At 43.6% G+C, this 22,658-nt stretch overlaps 1 protein-coding gene across 1 annotated transcript in view; it reads left to right on the top strand.

Annotated features, from left to right (window-relative positions):
- Positions 1 to 130: 130 nt before the first annotated feature.
- ABCD3 (ATP binding cassette subfamily D member 3) overlaps positions 131 to 22,658 on the top strand; it is a 70,556-nt gene continuing 48,028 nt past the window's right edge. Inside the window, exon 1 of the mRNA XM_084635752.1 lies at positions 131 to 314. Coding sequence (XP_084491878.1) covers positions 202 to 314 — 113 coding nt within the window. The 5' untranslated portion in view covers positions 131 to 201. The remainder of the gene's footprint in view (positions 315 to 22,658) is intronic.

Genomic DNA, 22,658 nt, shown 5'->3' with positions numbered 1-22,658 from the left:
GCACAGCCTGGGCCCCCCCCACACCGCCTTTCCCTCGGAGCCTGCCTGAGTGACAGGAGGGGCTGAGCCCGCAGTAGAGGAGCCGGCCTGAGGGGGCGGGGCCTCTGCCCTGCCCCCCCCTCCCCGCTCCCGGCATTCCCTGCGTCAGCCTCCTTGCCTGGGCTCGGTGCGGGTCAGTCCCCCAGCCGCTGCGCTAGCTCTATGGCCGCCTACAGCAAGTACCTGACCGCGCGCCACTCCGTCGTGGCCGGCGCGGCCGCCTGCCTCCTGCTCTGCCTGCTCAACAAGCGCCGGAGAGCGGCCACCAGGCACGGGTAAGGGGCGGCCCAGGCTGGCAACGCCGGTCCCCGGAGTGGGGGGAGGGGAGAGAGGGGGTTGGGCTGGCGGGGGGGGGTGGAGAAGTGGGGGGAAGGGTAGTTGTGGCTTTTATGGAGACGAGAAGGGGGCGCAGGAGAGGCAGATGGGGTGGTTGAGGGACTGAGAAGGGGAGAAGTGAATGATGTTTGCGGGATGAGAGAGAGAAGAAGGGCAGAAGTAAGATGCGGAGAGCCCTGCTAGTCTCCCACCACCCCTAGGCCTGGCCAGGAGAATGCTGGGGTTTATTTGTCTTTAATGCCAGAGCGTGATCTCCTCCCCCCTGTGCATGACATGTTCTGCCAAGAAACCCCCTTCTGTTCGGCAGACAAAGCTGTCTTTCTCCCTCACCATTCGCTCTCCCTCAGTCTGGTAAGTGCTGCTGGAGAGAGAATTCACAGACATACAACTTTGAGAGTTAAGGTAAATTATATCCATCCTTAACAAATAATGGGCCCTGTTGCACAGAACGGTGATTGGGCTGTGAATAATGTACCTCTGTTCTATGCTATATGTTAGAATAGTGAAGTATGTTCCATCAATAAGAAATTCAGGGAGAGGGAGATCAGATTCTGTATAGGGTTACCAAGTTTGGTTGGACGAATTCCTGGAGGTTTCATCACATGACTTTATCTTTAATTCCTGTAGACTCCAGGACAATCCTGGAGGCTTGGCAACCCTAGTTCTGTAGCGTATGAGGTTGAAATTTTGGTATATTTGTTTTCATATGTCATTGTGTTAACTAATCTGTGTAATTGAAGAGTGAGTTGTGTTATGAAGTTTTTCCTGTTGGGGAAATGTAGGAGAAGGTGCGTGATATGTTAGGAATGCATTTTAAATTCAACCTGCCCTTTGCTGTCACTCTTGCTGGACTGAGTAATTGAACATGTATTACAGGCATATGGCATACCTAACACCTACACAGTACTTAACTTCAAAGTGTTGAATAAACATAAACAAATCAGGATGGTGGATCTAGAAGATGAAATGGTTTGTAGCAAGATATACTGTAGTAGGTGTAAATAGCAGATTTAAGTAAGAATTTAGCAATGATTGAGCAATAACTCAATTTTATTTTGGTAAGTGTCTTTCATACAAATGATCATAAAAGCTTCACAATATTAAAAAATTAATTGATACATTATATATTAAGAGCTACCAATAGGGCAGGTTCTGAAAGCTGCTTCATGATGGTGTGTTGCACAATGACAGAAACAGTAAGAAAGGACTCCAACTATTGTAGGAAGTTGTCAGTTTATCAGAATGACAGTAAAAATGGTATTTCTCAGGCTATTTTTTTAATTCAGCAAAATATGCCAAAGCAATTTGAGGTGAAGAGCCAAACCTGTGTTTCAAAATTAAAGGGTTTGGGGTCTTATAGGCTTTTTGTAGTTATTTCTTTCGTTTGCTTGGACAAGTTAGGCATAATATTGCTGTGCTGATTTTGTTTGAGGACCTGGAAGTGGTGAGATTGGAGAGGCATTCAGGTACTACAGTCCTAGGTTTTCATACTGTACCTATCTAAATATATTATACTTCTGCTGCAAGTGGTAAGAAGAAGCTCTGTGTCAAAAAGATTTATTTTCATAGGTGTCAGTGAACATGTAGAAGTGGGAGTTTAACCTTAATTTAAGAGACTTGCATATGGAGTGTGTCATTGTGTGTGATGCCTTGGGTTTTGCCAGGTGTAACCCTAAAAATACTGTTCCTAATGATCAGTTATATACTTTAGAGAGGAGCCCAAATGCTGTTATTACAAGATGAATTAGAATGGTGTGGAGAGTGTACACATATCTGGGGAGAAGAGATTACTTCCAACTAATTAAACAGGCGATTTGAATTAAAACTGCCTGACCTAATTTGGCCTTCTTTCTGTGTCCAGACTGCCAAAGAAATTTTCAAGGCCCTTACAAATGTATCTTGATTGCTGTAATTTCATTCTCCTCACCTTTGACTGATACAACCTTGCCATCCTCAAATCTAATCCAAATGCTTCTGCTAAAATAATTTTCATTGCTTGTCACTTTGGTCATGTCATCTTCTCCTCAGTGTTCCTCCACTGGCTTCCTCTTCTCCAGTGCATCCAATATATATATGTCTCCTGTCAGTACTTTTAAGGCTCTCTACAACTTAGTTAGACCCTATCTAGTAGTTCTAGTATGTTTTTGTGCCATCATCTCCAATCTTTATCACATATCCAGCCTGTCATAAATATAAGGGAAGGGTAACCACTTTTCTGTATACACTGCTATAAAATCTCTCCTGGCCAGAGGCAAAACCCTTTCACCTGTAAAGGGTTAAGAAGCTACGGTAACCTAGCTGGCACCTGACCCAAAATGACCAATGAGAGGACAAGATACTGTCAAATCTGGAGGGGAGGGGATAAAGGGTTGGTCTGTCTGTGTGATGCTTTTGTCAAGAACAGATCAGGAATGCAGCCTTACAACTCCTGTTAAGTTAGTAAGTAATCTAGCTAGAAATGCGTTGGATTTCCTTTTGTTTAATGGCTGATAAAATAAGCTGTGCTGGATGGAATGTATATTTGTTTTTGTATCTTTTTGTAACTTAAGGTTTTGCCTAGCGGGATTCTCTATGTTTTGAATCTGATTACCCTGTAAGGTATTTACCATCCTGATTTTACAGAGGTGATTCGTTTACCTTTTCTTTAATTAAAATTCTTCTTTTAAGGACCTGATTGATTTTTTTCATTGCTCTTAAGATCCAAGAGTTTGGGTCTGTGTTCACCTGTAGAAATTGGTGAGGATTCTTATCAAGCCTTGCCCAGGAAAGGGGGTGTAGGGCTCGGGGGGATATTTGGGGGAAGACGTCTCCAAGTGGGCTCTTTCCTTGTTCTTTGTTTAAAACGCTTGGTGGTGGCAGCGTATGGTTCAAGGACAAGGCAAAGTTTGTACCTTGGGGAAGTTTTTAACCTAAGTTGGTAAGAACAGGCTTAGGGGGTTTTTCATGCAGGTCCCCACATCTGTAGCCTAGAGTTCAGAGTGGGGAAGGAACCTTGACCTGGTGGCAGAGCAGTGGGATCATTTTGAACCAGAGACCATTTTGAACCAGAAGCACAGCAGGATTTTAAAAGGTTTTGTAAAAGTTGATTGCAGCTGTAGATTCTGTCTCTCTGCCTGCGGGACAGAGCAGCAGGCATAACAAAAGGATTTTTCTGTAGGCTGAGAACAGCTATCAAGAAAAAAAAAGGGGGGGGGATATCAGGTTACAGCACAGCAAAATTGTACAAGCCAGTTTTTTCTTGTTTTGTTTTCTTTCTAATTCTCGGGTGTAAAGTTAGTTAAGAACAGAGAGGTTAGGATGAGAGACTGCACTGTTCAACAGAAGTTGGAATTAGCCAGATTTGAGGTTGAGGAAAAACAAAAGGAACATGAAAGGCTGGTAGAACTCAGACAGATGGAAATGGAGGCAAAAGAAAAATAAATGGCAGCCAAAGAAAAAGGGAGGCTGCCCACAGGAGAAAAATGGAGGCAAAAGAAAAGGAGAAGGAAAAAGAGAGGAAACATGCACTGGAGATGGAGAAGGCAAAGGCTCATCGGAATATATCGAATGACCCTAACAATCCTTCCCCAACAATCCACAAATGGGAGCGACTATGTCCACAGTATGATGAATCCAGTGATATTGCTGAATATTTTCTCATCTTTGAGAGACTGTGCACACTCCCATCAAATTCCTGAAGCTCACAAGATGACCACATTGGTCGCAAAATTGACTGGAAGAGCTCTAGACATATTCAGTAAGATGCCTATTGATGAGGCTTCTGACTATAATAAATTCAAGGATTTGGGTTTAAAGCAATTTCCAGTTACACCTGAAATTTATAGAGTAAAATTTAGAGCCCTTAAGAGAGGACCTGGGCTAAGTAATGTGGCTTATATAAACCAGATTCATAGATACTAAGGTCAGAAGGGACCATTATGATCATCTAGTCTGACCTCCTGCACAATGCAGGCCACAGAATCTCACTCACCCACTCCTGCGAAAAACCTCACCTATGTTAGAGCTATTGAAGTTGTCAAATCGTGGTTTAAAGACTTCAAGGAGCAGAGAATCCTCCAGCAAGTGACCCCTGCCCCATACTACAGAGGAAGGCGAAAAACCCACTGGGGCCTCTTCCAATCTGCCCTGGAGGAAAATTCCTTCCCGACCCCAAATATGGCGGTCAGCTAAACCTTGAGCATATGGGCAAGATTCACCAGGCGGATGAAGGATCTGTTAGATAAATGGGTGAAAGGAAGGGGTGTAACTAGCTTTGAAGGAATGTGTGATTTGATGATTTAGGAGCAATTTTTGAATATGTCCAAGGAGGATATAAAACAGTGTTTAGGGGATAAGAAAATGGACTCCACAGAAAGCCTTGCTTCTTATGCTGATCAATACGAGCAGTCCCAGACTGCTAGAGACCTGGGGCAAACCGGAGCAAAAGGGGTGGAGGGAGGAGAGAGAAACAACCCTGGTCGCAGTTGGAGCAGATACCAGAAGGGACACCCTCAGACCACACCCTACTACCGGGGGCAGCCCAAGTCCCCAACTACAAGCCAAGGAATACTCCAGACACCTTATCGTCCTGCCACACTGTTCTCCAGCAACCCACCTTGCCCCAGTGACCCATCAGCCGGATGATGTTTTGAATGTAATGAGCCGGGGCATGTAAAAGCCAACTGCCCCAAGGACCCCAACAGATTACAGTTCATTGCATCGGAATCACACCAGAGGTCCTCAGGCCCAGATGCCTCCCAGATACCCTCAGAGTGGAGGGAAACTGTGAGTGTGGGCAGGAAGAAGGTCACAGCGTGGAGGGACACTGGACCACAAGTGTTGGCTATCCGTGCTTCCTTGGTGGACCCCAGTTTAATCAACCCAGAGATCCAAGTGACCATTCAACCCTTCAAGTCCAACTCTTTCAATTTGCCTACAGCCAAGTTGCCTGTCCAGTACAGGGCTGGTCAGGAATGTGGACTTTTGCAGTCTATGATGATTATCCCATCCCCATGCTGTTGGGGGAAGACTTGGCCAATCATGTGAAGGTAGCCAAGAGGGTGGGAATGGTCACCCGCAGCCAGGCTAAGCAAGCTGTCACACCTAGCTCTGTTCCGGAAACTTCTACCAGGACCCGGTCAGAGGCGATGGAACCGGACCCCATGCCAAAGTCTGCAACAGCAGTAGTAGAGCCAGTCTCAGAACCGGAAACAGCGGAACAACCAGAACCATTGTCAGCACTGAATCCAGTACTTGCAACCCCAACACCAGAGGGCACCACTGAACCTGCACCGGCAGCAGCAGATAACCCTACACGAGAGGCTCAGCTGGAGCCTGAACCCCAACATAGTGCACCAGCGGAGAGCGGTTCACAGTCAACGGAAACAGCCCCATCACCTGCATTGCTTCCAGAGGGACCAAGCCTAGGCCCACAATCCAATGAGGAACTGATGTCTCCAGCATCAAGGGAACAGTTCCAGACTGAACAGAAAGCTGATGAAAGCTTCCAGAGAGCTTGGAAGCCGGCACGGAGCAACTCACCGCCTCTCAGCTCTTCTAATCGATCCAGGTTTGTTGTAGAAAGAGGACTTTTATACAAGGAAACTCTTTCTGGTGGACACCAGGGAAGACTGGCATCCTCAGAGACAGTTGGTAGTTCCAACTAAGTACTGAATAAAGCTATTTAAGCTTAGCCCATGATCATCCTAGTGGCCATGCTGGGGTTAACAGAAGCAAAGACCATTTGGGAAAGTTGTTCCACTGGGAGGGAATGGGCAAGGATGTTTCTTCCTATGTCCGGTCTTGTGAGGTGTGCCAAAGAGTGGGAAAACCCCAAGACCAGGTCAAAGCCCCTCTCCAGCCACTCCCCATCATTGAGGTTCCATTTTGGCAAGTAGCTGTAGATATTCTGGGTCCTTTTCCAAAAAAGAGACCCAGAGAAAAGCAGTACATACTGACTTTCATGGATTTTGCCACCCGATGGCCGGAAGCAGTAGCCTAAGCAACACCAGAGCTAAAAGTGTGTGCCAGGCACTAGCAGACATTTTTGCCAGGGTAGGTTGGCCCTCCAACATCCTCACAGATGCAGGGACTAATTTTCTGGCAGGAACTATGGAAAGCCTTTGGAAAGCTAATGGGGTGAATCGCTTGGTTTCCATCCCTTACCATCATCAAACAAATGGTGGAGAAGTTTAATGGAACTCTGGGGGCCATGATATGTAAATTCATAAATGAGCACTCCAGTGATTGGAACCTAGTGTTGCAGCAGTTGCTCTTTGCCTGCAGAGCTGTACCTCATCCCAGTTTTCACCATTTGAACTTGTATATGGCCGTGAGGTTAAGGGGCCATTGCAGTTGATGAAGCAGCAATGGGAGGGGTTTACACCTTCTCCGGGAACTAACATTCTGGACTTTGTAACCAACCTACAAATCATCCTCTGAACCTCTTTAGCCCTTGCTAAAGAAAACCTAAAAGATGCTCAAAAAGAGCAAAAAGCCTGGTTTGATAAACATGCCAGAGAGCGTTCCTTCAAAGTAGGGGACCAGGTCATGGTCTTAAAGGCGCTCCAGGCCCATAAAATGGAAGCATCGTGGGAAGGGTCATTCACGGTCCAGGAGCGCCTGGGAGCTGTTAATTATCTCATAGCATTCCCCACCTCCAACCGAAAGCCTAAGGTGTACCATATTAATTCTCTAAAGCCCATTTATTCCAGAAAATTAAAGGTTTGTCAGTTTACAGCCCAGGGAGGAGACGACGCTGAGTGGCCTGAAGGTGTCTATTACGAAGGGAAATGTGCTGGAGGTGTGGAAGAGGTGAACCTCTCCATGACCCTTGGGCGTATGCAGCGACAGCAGATCAAGGAGCTGTGCACTAGCTACGCGCCAACGTTCTCAGCCACCCCAGGACTGACTGAACGGGCATACCACTCCATTGACACAGGTAATGCTCACCCAATTAGGGTCCAACCTTACTGGGTGTCTCCTCAAGCTAAAACTGCTATAGAACGGGAGATCCAGGATATGTTACAGATGGGTGTAATCCGCCCCTCTGAAAGTGCATGGGCATCTCCGGTGGTTCTAGTTCCCAAACCAGATGGGGAAATACGTTTTTGCATGGATTACCGTAAGCTAAATGCTGTAACTCGCCCAGACAACTATCCAATGCCACGCACAGATGAACTATTGGAGAAACTGGGACGGGCCCAGTTCATCTCTACCTTGGACTTAACCAAGGGGTACTGGCAGGTACCGCTAGATGAATCTGCCAAGGAAAGGTCAGCCTTCACCACACGTCGGGCTGTATGAATTTGATGTGCTCCTTTTCGGGCTGTGGAATGCACCCGCCACCTTCCAAAGACTTGTAGATGGTCTCCTAGCGGGATTAGGAGAATGTGCAGTCGCCTGCCTTGACGATGTGACCATATTTTTGGATTCCTGGGCAGAACACCTGGAACGTCTACAAAAAATCTTTGAGCGCATAAGGGAGGCAGGACTAACTGTTAAGGCTAAGAAGTTTCATATAGGCCTAAACAGAGTGACTTACCTTGGACCCCAGGTGGGTCAAGGAACTATCAACCCCCTACAGGCGAAAGTGGATGCTATTCAAAAGGGGCCTGCCCCAAAGTCAAAGAAACAGATCCAATCCTTCTTAGGTTTGGCCGGATATTACAGGTGATTTGTACCGCAATACAGCCAAATCGCCGCCCCACTGACAGACCTAACCAAAAAGAAACGGCCAAATGCAGTTCAGTGGACTGAAGAGTTTCAGAAGGCCTTTAACCAGCTTAAAGTGACACTCATGTCTGACCCTGTACTAAGGGCCCCAGATTTTGACAAACCGGTCCTAGTAACCACAGATGCGTCCAAGCGTGGGGTGGAAGCAGTCTTAATGCAGGAAGGACCAAATCAGGAGTTCCATCCTGTCGTGTTTCTCAGCAAGAAGCTGTCTGAGAGGGAAAGCCACTGGTCAATCAGTGAAAAGGAATGTTACACCATTGTCTACGCTCTGGAAAAGCTACGCCCATACGTTTGGGGATGGCGCTTCTACCTGCAAACCGACCATGCTGTGCTACAGTGGCTTCATACCGCCAAGGGAAATAACAAAAAAACTTCTTCGGTGGAGTTTAGCTCTCCAAGATTTTGATTTTGACATACAACACATCTCAGGAGCTTCTAATAAAGTGGCTGGTGCACTCTCCAGTGAAAGTTTTCCAGAATCAACTAACTATAATCTCTAATTATACTACTAACTACTAAATATTGTTAGTCTTTATACAGTTAGTAGTATATTTAGGGATGCCTGTGTCTTATTAACTCTGTTTTCCCCTAGAGCTCCAGGAAGAAATCACATCCAGTGTTTCACCCTATCTGTGATTGGGGGGGGGGGCATGTCATAAATATAAGGGAAGGGTAACCACCTTTCTGTATACACTGCTATAAAATCTCTCCTGGCCAGAGGCAAAACCCTTTCACCTGTAAAGGGTTAAGAAGCTAAGGTAACCTAGCTGGCACCTGACCCAAAATAACCAATGAGAGGACAAGATACTTTCAAATCTGGATGGGGGGGGGGGGAAACAAAGGGTTGGTCTGTCTGTGTTATGCTTTTGTCAAGAACAGATCAGGAATGCAGCCTTACGACTCCTGTTAAGTTAGTAAGTAATCTAGCTAGAAATGCGTTAGATTTCCTTTTGTTTAATGGTTGGTAAAATAAGCTGTGCTGGATGGAGTGTATATTCCTGTTTTTGTGTCTTTTTGTAACTTAAGGTTTTGCCTAGCGGGATTCTCTGTTTTGAATCTGATTACCCTGTAAGGTATTTACCATCCTGATTTTCAGAGGAGATTCTTTTACCTTTTTCTTTAATTAAAATTCTTCTTTTAAGAACCTGATTGTTTTTTTCATTGCTCTTAAGATCCAAGGGTTTGGGTCTATGTTCACCTGTAGAAATTGGTGAGGATTCTTATCAAGCCTTGCCCAGGAAAGGGGGTGTAGGGCTCGGGGGGATATTTTGGGGGGGAAGACATCTCCAAGTGGGCTCTTTGCCTTGTCCTTGAACCGTATGTTGCCACCACCAAGCGTTTTAAACAAAGAACAAGGAAAGTTTGTACCTTGGGGAAGTTTTTAACCTAAGCTGGTAAGAATAGGCTTAGGGGGTCTTTAATGGAGGTCCCCACATCTGTACCCTAGAGTTCAGAGTGGGGAAGGAACCTTGACACAGCCAATTATCCCACAAGTATGTATGCTTATTTTCCATGATGGCCTTTTTACCTGATATAATCTTCCACCAAAAATCCATTCATCCACTTCCCTGTCCTCCAGACTTTTTCATAAGCCTTACTTCAGCCATGTAGCTTTCACAATGTTACCAGTCAAAAGCTAGGCAAATGATGAGTTACACTGTATGCACCATTAGGCTACATGAAAGCACACTCTTATTACTGTTGCCTTGCCCTGCTTGCAGTCTGTCAGTTTCATTCACCTATTGCATCTTGTCATTAATTTAGATTGTAAATGACTTGGGGCAGGGATCATTTTACCAGATTTTTTTTGTATGGCCTCTGAGTTATTAAACTATAAATAATAATCAACAGTAAGCTCTTGTGCAAATCTCAAAAAATTATTTCGAAGTGTGTTGCACCATTTAAATCCTGTGGGGCTATTACACAAGGTGTATGTGTTTTTGGGGGTGGGGGGACAGAGTGGATGTTCTGGGGGCTTCTTGCTGGTCCTGAACAGATCTCTCTAGAAGGGGTAACGGACTAGAACTATGGATCTAGTAGCTGGGTAACTGAGTAAGGGGTGTGGAAGAGTTGTTGCCTCTATTCCACCCTGTAAATTGGTCTTTTTTGTGGGTGGAATTCTTTCCTCTATGTAGCTTCTCTGTCAGTGCTGATAATATTGCTTGAGTGCAGGGAAAAGTGAATTTCACCTTTAAAAATTTCTGGACTTTGAAATCCTTTTGTTTGAGGAGTATCATGAAGGATGATGTAGGTATTGTAAGCCCTATTTAGGAATCAAATCATATAAAATAAAGGTTAGAAAATCATTTTCTTAAGTAAATCAAGGAGTTGCTTGTTCGGAGAGCCAGAACACGTGTGTCTTGCACAAAGTGTCATAGTACCTATCCTAATTTTGCTTTATGCAAGGCAGTTGCAAAAATGTTTCTTCTCTGTCAACTTTCACCTGCTTGTTTGATGCCTTTGGGATTAAGGGCAAGGTAAAGTATGACTCAAGTCCTGTAGTAACATAAAAGTTCCTTAAGTAGTGTAATAATCATATATTGCGTATCTTAGTAGGGGAAAGGTCAATTACTACCTTCCAGTTGAATGTGTCTCAACATTTTGTTTAGAAGATCCACAAAACTAATGAATGATGTTATAAAACTTAAAAGTGTAGTATCATTTAGGAGCATTTGTTCTTTTGCATTGTGATGCATTCTCCTAACCAAACTATGCAGAAGTTATTAAAAAGAAATGGTACAAAACATTGTTTTACTGGAACTACTCTGTTAGTATTCTATATTAAAACCTCTGACTGAAATATCCGTATAGTGGAATGTTTCACAATAAATTGCCCTGTTTTTCAATCAGTATTATCCTCTCAGACATGATTTTTGTTTATCCGGAGTGGACTAGACTTGCTTAGTTTACTTCCAGAGCTGCATAAAAATATAAGTGAAGTTGTGGCTTCTGTTAGAATTTTAAATTTAGACATATGTGATACATAGAAACTAGTCCTATTTGAGAGATTACATCATGCTGAAATGTTTTTTTTCCCCCAAGTACATCAATTAAGATTTGTTGATGTGAACAAAAATTATTCCAATTATTGTGGTCAGTGTCTGACAGCTGAAAATCGTTGCTTCTGTTAAAGGGACTGACTTAAAATCTGTTTTAGCTTTTAAAAGCATGGGGTTCTATTCTCCACTGGCAGCCATTGAAATAAATTAAAAAGAAAGATTGGACAACCAAGAATGAAATCCTGCCTCAGTCCTTGCCCCATATCACCAGAGCTCAATAAGCAAGTTTAATCTTTTAGTACTTTGTCACAAAAGTCTGAATTTTGAAATGGCTATTAGTGTAATCAAGTAAATAATTGATACTGAAATAACAATTGTGTGAACCATAAAGTACATGAAAATATTGATAGATTTATATAACCAGTGGAGATAACTCTCAATCCATATACCTACCATATACCTAGTATACTTAGTACATACTAACTTTGTGTCTAGGCAGAGATCTGTTTTGGTATGGTGTAATTATAATATCTGATTGCATACAAACGCATCCTGGGTGAAATTCTGCCCCCTGGAAGTCAATGGGAAAACTTACATTGACTTCAATAGGGCAGGAAGTTCCAGCATATATTTTGTCATTCATAGCACATCTCTTGGGATGTGTCCAACCAAAAAGAAGATGGAGTGATACAATTTTGCAAGATCTAAGAGCTCTCTCTATGTGAATTACCATCAGTGGGAAAAATATGCCCTTGACAGAGTGACCAAGGACCTTCAGGTAGAGACAGGGAATAAGTAAGCTGGTCATAAGCAACCTTCTTGTGGTTTCACTTTATTCTTCCGCTTGTGGTTAGAAGTAGTTACTGGGCCCAAACACCGTGTGATTTGTAATGTAACACAAAATGTAAAATATTTTTGATTTGGTAGTGGTCCCTGGTCAAAACATTCTAATGAGTAACTGTTAACTTTTAATTCTCTTTCTAGACATATTTCAGATTAATTCAAGGTGGTACTGGAAGAGTAGAATTCTTTGGTGTTTAAAGACCTGTGAATTCCAATGTAATATAATTATTGTATCCTTAAATAATTTGCCATACAAGAAGCAATTCATCTTTGAATATTTTACTTTTTGAGATTAAAACACTGGGCTAAGTGCTATTTTTGGATGCACTGGTGTCACCCTCCTTTTAAGTCAGTCACATCTGGGGGTAGAACTGGTAGTGACACTCTAGTTAAGGTTGCCTCACATTTTCCATTATAAGACCGTTTTGAGCTGCTTTTATCTTTGTAAAATTTAAATTGGGCTGAAATTTTTCAAGTTTGGTGTCTGCTTCAAAATGAATTTTTGTGGAAAGTTTCAACTAAAATGGTTCAACTGCTTCTGGGAATGAGGTTGGGGAAAATACATAAGGAAAACAATGTTAAAAATGTTGACAGTTATTGAGACGCTCTAGAGCCTTCATGTTTTGGAGCAGAAATGTAACATTTGATAGGGCGTTGCCTATTGTCAGGGATATACCTTTCGCTGTTCCCATGAAATCTGGCCAAATTTGGCCACTTACAACTCCGTATGCAAATCAAATTATCACTAGAGTTTTGGAGGCCAGCAGCTAAATTTTCCAAAGATTCCCTCTGTACTGACCATACTCCATCTCCCCACAGCTCCTACATGTCAACAGGGCTAAGCATACTACATCCCAGAGTTACAAGAGCCGAGCAGGACTTTTCCTACATTTGCTCCTCCTGGGTGTTCAGTGGCACTGTAGCACCAGCAATGAGAACTGAAATCAAGGAGACTCCATACTGGTGCTCGGGTAGTGTGGAAAAGGAAAAAGGTGCCTACATGGAATGCAAAGGGGGGAGGCACAGAAGCTGCCTGGAAGCAATATGAGAAGAAGGGGACATGGACTGGAGCATGGAAAGGGATAGGATAGGAGCAGAGGGGTAGAATAGGGATAGGCTGCTAGAGTATAGGGGCAGAATGTTTTATAATAGCGCTCAGCAACCTTTGCCACGCGGCCCGCCAGGGTAAGCCCCCTGGTGGGTCAGGCCGGCTTGTTTGCCTGCCGGGTCCTGAGGTTCAGCCGATCGCAGCCACCACTGGCCACGATTCACTGCTCCAGGCCAATGGGGGCTGCGGGAAGCGACAGCCAGCGCATCCCTAGGCCCGCGCCAATTCCCAGAGCCCCCATTGGCCTGGGGCAGCGAACCGTGGCCAGTGGGAGCTGCGATCGGCCAAACCTGCAGATGCTGTAGGTAAACAAACTGGCACGGCCTGCCAGGGCGCTTACCCTGGTGGGTCGCGTGCAAAGGTTGCCTATCCCTGTTCTATAACCATTGAGCACACTCCCTTCAAAAACCTGGAATTGACCCAGGATTTCTGAGCCTAACATTCCTTTGTTATCTCTAGCAAATAGCCGTGAAATTTACTGGCAAAACTTGACTTTTCCTCTAGATGGCCCAACCACTACAAGGAGAACAATTTACTAGTGCTATGGGTTTTTTAGCTCAAGTGGCAAAGGTCTGTTCTGTAGACCTGAAGGTCCCGACCCTGCTGACGACGCATAAGGTAGGGGATAAGCATGGTTCCATGATGGAATTTCTGTTTTTTCTGTTTGCTTCCCTAAAGGTTTAGGGAAATTAAAATCCAAAAAAGGCATTAAGAAAATGTTATGGTTGAAAAGTGAAACACTCAGAAGTTAAGAAAATACCAAAATTAAGGTTCCCTATACAGTAGTATGTGATCATGTAATTAAAGACTATATCCTAACGCATAAAACATCAGGAGACCAAATTAAGGTTGTACAGGCAACCTTAGTTTAGTCATTTCCTATTTTTTGAGTGTTCGACTTTGCAACTGTGACATTCTTTTAACATTTTTAAAAAATGTAATAGCTACTAATTTGATTGTTTCTAAAGTTATTTAAGAAATATAGTGCTTGGAAACTAATTGGATTGTAAACTCAGCAGAGCAGCTATGTAGCTTCTGTGAACTGCCTACTATTTCCGGGTGCTATATAATAAAAATAAATAGATTGGTCTCCTTTAGATCCCAGTGTTCTTACATCACTGTAAAAGCTTCCTTACAAATCAATATGGACTTTGCTCATATTACAAATACATCATATGATCACTTTCAAACACCTGCTGTAGTTCAGGTGAAAAGCAATATATACTCTACTGTTGACCTAAAACACACTTGGAGCCAGGTCCTCTTAGTTGAAAGGTAATGTATTATCTGATTACAATACTTATGGTCTCTGATTACCCTGTGATCAGCATACCACATAGAAAAAGAAGCCTGGAAAAGCAAAAAAATGTTCAGAACTTGATTACTCTAGAAATAAAATCTCTTAAAGAAACTTGATATTGATTCTAATGTTTCAGGTAATGAGAATTGTTCCTCTTTTTGTGTGTGTGTGTAGTAAAACTTGGTTGAGTAAAAATACAGCAAAAGAAATATATTTTACTTATTGAGTGCTGATGGTTGATTGGCTTTGTACAAATGTAGATAATACAGTACTTAATACAAAGCCCCAGAATTGTGTGCTACTTTTGGTTTCTAGCTTACATATAAAATACATAATTGTCTCCAGTGAATGCTCTTTGGAAATAAGTGCTACTGATGTTACTTTTTAATAGTAAAATATGGGTATAGTTTAAAAGAAAATGCAATACCTATTGATTAGCAGTGTTAGAGAGTTAAACAATTAGTTTAAACTTTGTGCTTGTCTACATGGGGGTTTAATCCACACTAACTTCCGTTGGTCTGATCTGGAAATATCTGCATAAATGTAACACAACTCCTTGGAGCGCTCTAACTCTGCATTTATTGTGAACTTTGGAATTCTCATTCAGTGAGTGCTAATGCAAATTGAGCACTTGATGCAAATTGAGCTAGTGCAATCTATTGTTTATGTGCACGAATTGCTGCCGCATGCTACTTTGATAATCATCCAGCAGCTATCCACACTGCATTGAAGATATGGATGACTGAACTGTGTGTTTATTGTGAGTCCTCCACTGCTCTGGGGCCAAGCTGTCCAGATGGCCCCTCCCCTGTTTAAAAGCTGGCTCAGTCTCAGGATTGGCTTATTTGCTCAATATTCCTCTAGCACCCTTTACAACATGCCTTGAGCAGTTGCTTAGAGCTGCTCTGAGACCCTAGATTTCATCGCCATCTGGGGAGAAGCAACGGTGCAGGAAGCTCTTGGGCCCAGCCACCATAATAAAGATGGGTTCATGGACATTGCTAGTCAGTTGTTCAAGAAGAGTCACAACCAGGATGCCTTCCAGTGCCAGATAAAGAGCAAACAGCTCATGAGAACTTACATTAAAACCAGAGATGGTAGGAAACTGTCTGGCTGTGGATATATAGCCTGTCCATTTTTTGAGGAGGTGGACAGGTTTTTTCATAGTTAGACCACTACTGAACCCAAGGAAGTTGTGGACTCTGCCCTCCTCTTCTCTCTCTCTGCCCCCCTTCCCCCTCCCGATTATTACATTTCCTGTGACTGCTCCCTGATTTTTTTTATTTAAAAATGCCGCCCTCCTTGCACTATCTAAAGGCACTGACCTCCCGCAGCGGTACCCTCCTCTTCTGGCACTGCAGCCCTAATCCTTGCCCTGTGCAGAGCGGAGGGGGCAGTGGGCTGGAGAGCAAGTCTGGTTTGCACTCACCCCACAGCAGTGGCTCCTATGTCCCACGGACTAGGCCTGCTGCCCTGCACTCACCTTGCAACAGCAGCTCCAGGTCTTGAGACCTGGCATGCGGGGTTGTAACACTGGTCATGTTTGTCCATGTTCCCCCTGTCATGACGGAGGGTCAGCTGGGTCTAACTTGAGTGGCATGTGAGCTGGTGCTGTAGGTCACAACACGCAGACAGGGGAGCTGGATCTAGCTCTGTGAGACAGGAGCCACAGGAACTGCTGCTGCAGGGTCGGTCACAGACACAAAAAAAGACACAGGCAAACAGACAAATCACTCTGACTTTTTTCCTGCCATGACAAGTGTCATAAATATAAAGGGAAGGGTAAACCCCTTTAAAATCCCTCCTGGCCAGAGAAAAAAATCCTCTCACCTGTAAAGGGTTAAGAAGCTAAAGGTAACCTCGCTGGCACCTGACCAAAATGACCAATGAGGAGACAAGATACTTTCAAAAGCTGGGAGGAGGGAGAGAAACAAAGGGTCTGTGTGTCTGTCTATATTCTGTCTTTGCCGGGGATAAACCAGGAATGGAGTCTTAGAACTTTTAGTAAGTAATCTAGCTAGGTACGTGTTAGATTATGATTTCTTTAAATGGCTGAGAAAAGAACTGTGCTGAATAGAATAACTATTTCTGTCTGTGTATCTTTTTTGTAACTTAAGGTTTTGCCTAGAGGGGTTCTCTGTGTTTTGAATCTGATTACCCTGTAAGGTATCTACCATCCTGATTTTACAGGGGGGATTTCTTTATTTCTATTTACTTCTATTTTTATTAAAAGTCTTCTTGTAAGAAAACTGAATGCTTTTTCATTGTTCTCAGATCCAAGGGTTTGGGTCTGTGGTCACCTATGCAAATTGGTGAGGCTTTTTATCCAACATTTCCCAGGAAAGGGGGGGGGGTGCAAGTGTTGGGAGGATTGTTCATTGTTCTTAAGATCCAAGGGTCTGGGTCTGTAGTCACCTAGGCAAATTGGTGAGGCTTTTTACCAAACCTTGTCCAGGAAGTGGGGTGCAAGGTTTTGGGAAGTATTTTGGGGGGAAAGACGTGTTCAAACAGCTCTTCCCCAGTAACCAGTATTAGTTTGGTGGTGGTAGCGGCCAATCCAAGGACAAAGGGTGGAATATTTTGTACCTTGGGGAAGTTTTGACCTAAGCTGGTAAAGATAAGCTTAGGAGGTTTTTCATGCAGGTCCCCACATCTGTACCCTAAAGTTCAGAGTGGGGGAGGAACCTTGACACATCCTGTTTGCTTTTTTGACTGCTGCTGCACGCTGCATGGATGTCTTCAGAGTTCTCTGAAGACGTCCACGCAGTGTGCAGTGGCAGTCAAAAAGATGACTCCAAGATCTTTCTCCTGATTAGTTGTAGCTAAATTAGCCCCCATCATATTGTATGTATAGTTGGGGTTATTTTTTCCAATGTGCATTACTTTGCATTTATTAACATTAAATTTCATTTCCCATTTTGTTGCCCAGTCACTTAGTTTTGTGAGATCTTTTTGAAGTTCTTCACAGTCTACTTTGGTCTTAACTATCTTGAGCAGTTTAGTATCATCTGCAAACTTTGCCACCTCACTGTTTACCCCTTTCTCCAGATTGGTTATGAATAAAGTGAATACGATTAGTCCTAGGACTGGTTATGAATAAAGTGAATACGATTAGTCCCTTGGGGAACACCACTAATTACCTCTCTCCATTCTGAAAATTTACCATTTATTCCTGCCCTTTGTTCCCTGTCTTTTAAACGGTTCTCAATCCATGAAAGGAGCTTCCCTCCTATCCCATGACAACTTAATTTATGTAAGAGCCTTTAGTGAGGGACCTTGTCAAAGGCGTTCTGGAAATCTAAGTACACTATGTCCACTGGATCCCCCTTGTCCACGTTTGTTGACCCCCCCCCCGCCCCTCCCAAAGAACTCTAATAGATTAGTAAGACATGATCTCCCTTTACAGAAACCATGTTGACTTTTGTGCAACAATTTATGTTCTTCTATGTGTCTGACAATTTTATTCTTTACTATTGTTTCAACTAATTTGTCCGGTACGGACGTTAGACTTACCAGTCTGTAATTGCCAGGATCACCTCTGGAGCCCTTCTTAAATATTGCTGTTACATTAGCTATCTTCCAGTCATTGGGTACAGTACCTGATTTAAAGAACAGGTTACAAACCATAGTTAATAGTTCTGCAATTTCACATTTGAGTTCTTTCAGAACTTTTGGGTGAATGCCATCAGGTCCCAGTGACTTGTTACTGTTAAGTTTCTCAGTGAATTCCAAGACTTCCTCTAGGACACTTCAATCTGTGACAATTCCTCAGATTTGTCACCTACAAAAGATGGCTCAGATTTGGGAATCTCCCTAACATCCTCAGCTGTGAAGACTGAAGCAAAGAATTCATTTAGTTTCTCTGCAATGACTTTATCGTCGTTAAGTGCTCCTTTTATATCTTGATTGTCCAGTGGCCCCACTGGTTGTTTAGCAAGCTACCTGCTTCTGATGTACTTTAAAAACATGTTGTTATTACCTTCTGAGTTTTTGACTAGCTGTTCTTCAAACTCCTTTTTGGCTTTTCTTATTACATTTTTACATTTAATTTGGCAGTGTTTATGCTCCTTTCTATTTACCTCACTAGGATTTGACTTCCACTTGTTTTTTTTTTCCATACTCCCCCTGCTATGGCATCTGCAATGGCTAGACCTCCAGGACAGGGCTTTTATCAGTGGCTGAGTAGCTGGCTAACCTGAGGGTGAAGAAACGGAGAACACAGGATGACATGTTTGGCAATCTCATTGCAGACTTCCTTTTCCCCCCCCTGTTCTCCCAAATGAAAGCAATGGAGAGCTGGAGATTGTTTTTGTGGTCAGAGAGGGAAAAAGAAGAGCAACTATCCAGAGAGAGTTGCACTGGCCAAAGACACTGTAATTAAAGAGGGACAAGCAGAGGCAACTCCTAAAGGCAGTATGGAAGCAGAATGCTCTGCTGGAGTTCATACTGTCTGTTGGCCCACTGTCAATCTAGTGCTCTCAATCAGGACCCAGACAAAATCTGCACAAAAGATGTTTCCCACTGTACCCCCACAGCCATGCTCCCTTTCTTTCCCTGGTTCCAGCTCAGGGCAGCGAGCACAATTACATGTGGGAGCCCAACTCTTTGAATCATCAAATACCCCTATTAACTTTGGGCCCCAACACGCAACATAAGTACAACCCTACTGGGTCATAGAATATTAGGGTTGGAGGAGACCTCAGGAGGTCATCTCGTCCAATCCCCTCCTCAAAGCAGGACCAATCCCCAACTAAATCATCCCAGACAGGGCTTTGTCAAGCTGGGCCTTAAAAACCTCTAAGGGTGGAGATTCCGCCACCTCCCATGGTAACCCATTCCAAAGGTCCATCTAGCCCAGTGTCCTGTCTTTCGACAGTGGCCAATGCCAAGTGCCCCAGAGGGAATGAACCGAACAGTGATAAAGTGATCCATCCGCTGTCACCCGTTCACAACTTCTGGCAAACAAAGGCTAGGAACACCATCTCTGCCCATCCTGGCTAATGACAACACCAGAAGGGAGAAGAATGAGAAGAGGCAGAGGCAAGAAGTATAGTTGCCTAAGAAATGGAGACACTCCCCCTCCCTCCCCCACAACACTGTTTAACTTTAAGACGTTTCTTTATTGTTCTAATCAGGTTTATTTTTGATTGTTTAATAAAAACTGTTAGAAATTCATTTACAAAGAATCTGCAGTGCATGGTGCAACAGAGCAATTTCCTGCAATATGCTTAAAAGACAATATTGTGTTAAGTTTATGTATTATTGTGGGCTAGGATTGTATGTAACCTCTTTAGAAGGGAGATGTGATAGATGTAAGACCTAGGAGTTCAGAATACTATATTGAAAATGTGCCAAACAAGTTAGGACCTTTGGGACAATAAGTGTTAAGAGGATTTTACTGGGGAATCTCTAGGCGGAGGTTAATGCAAATTACCCAGTTCTGGTTATGCAAAAACCTAGTCTTTTGAAGATGTGCCCTTAGAAAAGGATGAGTGTCTGCTGATTACCTGTTACAGAGGGCCAAGGTCAACAGCCCAAGCTATATAAAGAAATGGCTGATCTGCCCAGCCCAGGTCCTATTTCTAGATTTAAGAGAGATGAACTTGTAACCACAGGGAAACCCCACTTGTGGGTTTTGAAGGACTAAAAACCTACCAGAGCCATAGGTTGGAGTTGAAGTGACCTCTGGTAAGCTTTTTAGCATGTGTGTAGGTTGTTTTAATATTGTTTAACGTATCGTATGCAGTATATACTAAAACAAGATAATGTTTTTATATGTTTAATGCTTTTACCTTGAGAATAAATGTGCTTGCTTAGAAGGATCTGTGTTTAACTTATAACTGTGGATATAGTTGGTCATAGTCTTTGGAGAAAAAGCCAAGCTCAGGCATTGGCCTGTTTAGGCAGACTGGCTTGCTAGGGATATCACAGTGTAAATCAGGGAACTGTGAAGCATTAAAATTTCCAGTCAAAAGAGAGTGAAACATAGGTTTCCACACAGGAGAAGGCTGGGAGTTGGAAGCCTAAAGCAGGTGCCCTTAGTGGACTACAGAGGGGGAATACAGGTGCAGTTGCCCTGAAACTGAGACACTTGGTGTTGTCAGACGTCACCAGTGTGGTGCTCTGCTCTATTCAATGTTGATAACAGTCAGCTGCATGCATGTGTTCCCTCTGTGTGCTGCCCCAGCTCTGCAGATCACTGGCACAGCAGACCCCGAGAGAACGCCCAACTCTGATAAGGTACGAAGGCACCCAGCCAGGTTTATTGTCAAACAAAGCACAGTAATAGTTTCCAGCAGACTTTACAGGACATACTGCGAATATGTGCCCCCTGACAATGGACGCAGCTCAGTCAGTGGCGGGACACTCCACTGCCCCCTAGGCTGTACAGAGACACTGCCTCAGGGATGCATTCTTATAACAAACAAGTTACATATCGTTTCTGACGTATTGAGGTGCAACCTCTCTACGTAGCGAGGTGCCGCCTCTCACCTTGTACATGTTGGTTTGAACAAAACAACTCTATCCATCATATTACCCTTTTGCCCCTGTCTTTAGGATGGGTCAGCCTGTTACTTGTTATGTGTGTGGAATGTGCAAGTATCAGAATGTTCTGGTATCTCTAGTGTCCAGTACCTTTTAGGTATGTATATTTTTGCAACATCAGCCATTTCCTTGCCAACTTCTGTGAGCAGGGCCTGCCTCTAGCTCACAGCCTAACTTTGCTTTATGTTAGCAAAGTCTTGACCATTCATTTAGTTCAGGCCTTAGGCCTCATACCGGGCCTCTGATACAAGGGTTTATGTTTCAGGACTGTATCTTCCCACATTTGGTGTACACACAGAATTACTCCTGGGGGAATTTTGCACCACTGTGCAATACAGAAATGAAAGTTGTTTGCACCCCCACTCCGCCCCGAAATGGGATGCAGAGATGTTGGCTGCCACTAGGGTCTGCTTGACCCAGCAGAGCCCAGCTCACAAACAGAAGATAAGGCCAGGGATGGGGGAGGGAACTGGAGTGTTCCTAGCAGCTGCAGTTCCCAGCACGCACTAAAGGAAGGAGGTGGCGGAACTGCGCAAGAAACTCTGTGCAAGCCCGGTACCCAGCATCAGACTGTTTCTCCCTCTGGATCCTTGGGCTCTGTGGGGTAGAGGGTTTGAATGTCTGGGCTGGGGGCCGGGGGCCACAGTTGGCCTCTGGGGAGTAGGGGATGTGAATGTCTGGTCTGGCAGGGGGACGGCTGGGCTCTGGGTGGGAGGGGATGAGAGTGTCTGGCCCCCCGGCTGGGCTCTGATAGTGAGGGGGCAGAGAAACAGGGATGGGGCTGTCATATGGGTTTCTTTAACTCTCTACTCCTGGGGGAATTTTTTCCTGTATCTGTATTGTTACAGACATTTGCTGACAGGTATTTTTGAATAAATTACCAAAATAATTGAAACTGGTGTGTTATATAGAGTTATTTTGACAAATATAATTTGCAGAATTTTGTAGAATTTTAAAACGTGCACAGAATTTTTAATTATTTGGTGCAGAATTCCCCCAGCAGTAAAAAATGTAATTTTTGCATACAAAATTACAAAGTCACAGACACAAGCTAAAAGGAGTGCCACAGTGTGCTACTTCTACCACCCATAAAGGAAACTGCAATTCTTCCAATCCATTTCTCCTCTTCTTCCCCTCCCCATGGTTAACAGCTGGATGTACAGCTGTACACTTTCAAGCCTGATACTCAAAGTAAACTGTGGGACCATACCTAAGTTTTATGTGTATTCCAATGCAGAAACAAAGGCAAGTTCCAAAACACACTTACAAATTCAGGAAGTGGCTTTTCCTCCTGTAAATATTTCAGAACCAGTGTTTGCACAATACAGTACTTAAGTGTTTGTTCTACTTGCATAGTTTGGAAGTGAACATGGTTTTTCAGGGACACTGGAAACCTTTCACCACTCATTTCAGAGCATTGCGAGTTGGTTTCTCATTGAAAAGGAAATCAATTTCATGGAGTCAGGTTACTTTCTAAATGTAAGTTATTTATTTATGCTGTATACACCAGTCCTTGAACAGAGGTCGTCACAAACAGCGTGAAGGCAATCCCCTTTCAGAAATCTCACTCCAAAAACTAATGCTTGGTTTGAAGGAAACAACTGAAATATTGAGAATAGAGCAAACACTCTTGCTGATTGCAACAGGCCTCCAAAATAACTCTCATTACAAAATTAGCAACAATACATTTTTTCCCAGTCTGTACGCTGTTCGCAATTTAAGAAAAATAACTTGTAAGACTAATAGCACCATCTGGTGACTCCTGCCATAA

This window comes from Lepidochelys olivacea (genome assembly GCF_965140295.1).
Source record: "Lepidochelys olivacea isolate rLepOli2 genome assembly, chromosome: 8".
NCBI lineage: Eukaryota > Metazoa > Chordata > Testudines > Cheloniidae > Lepidochelys > Lepidochelys olivacea.
This window is presented reverse-complemented; position numbering and strand designations above follow the sequence as displayed.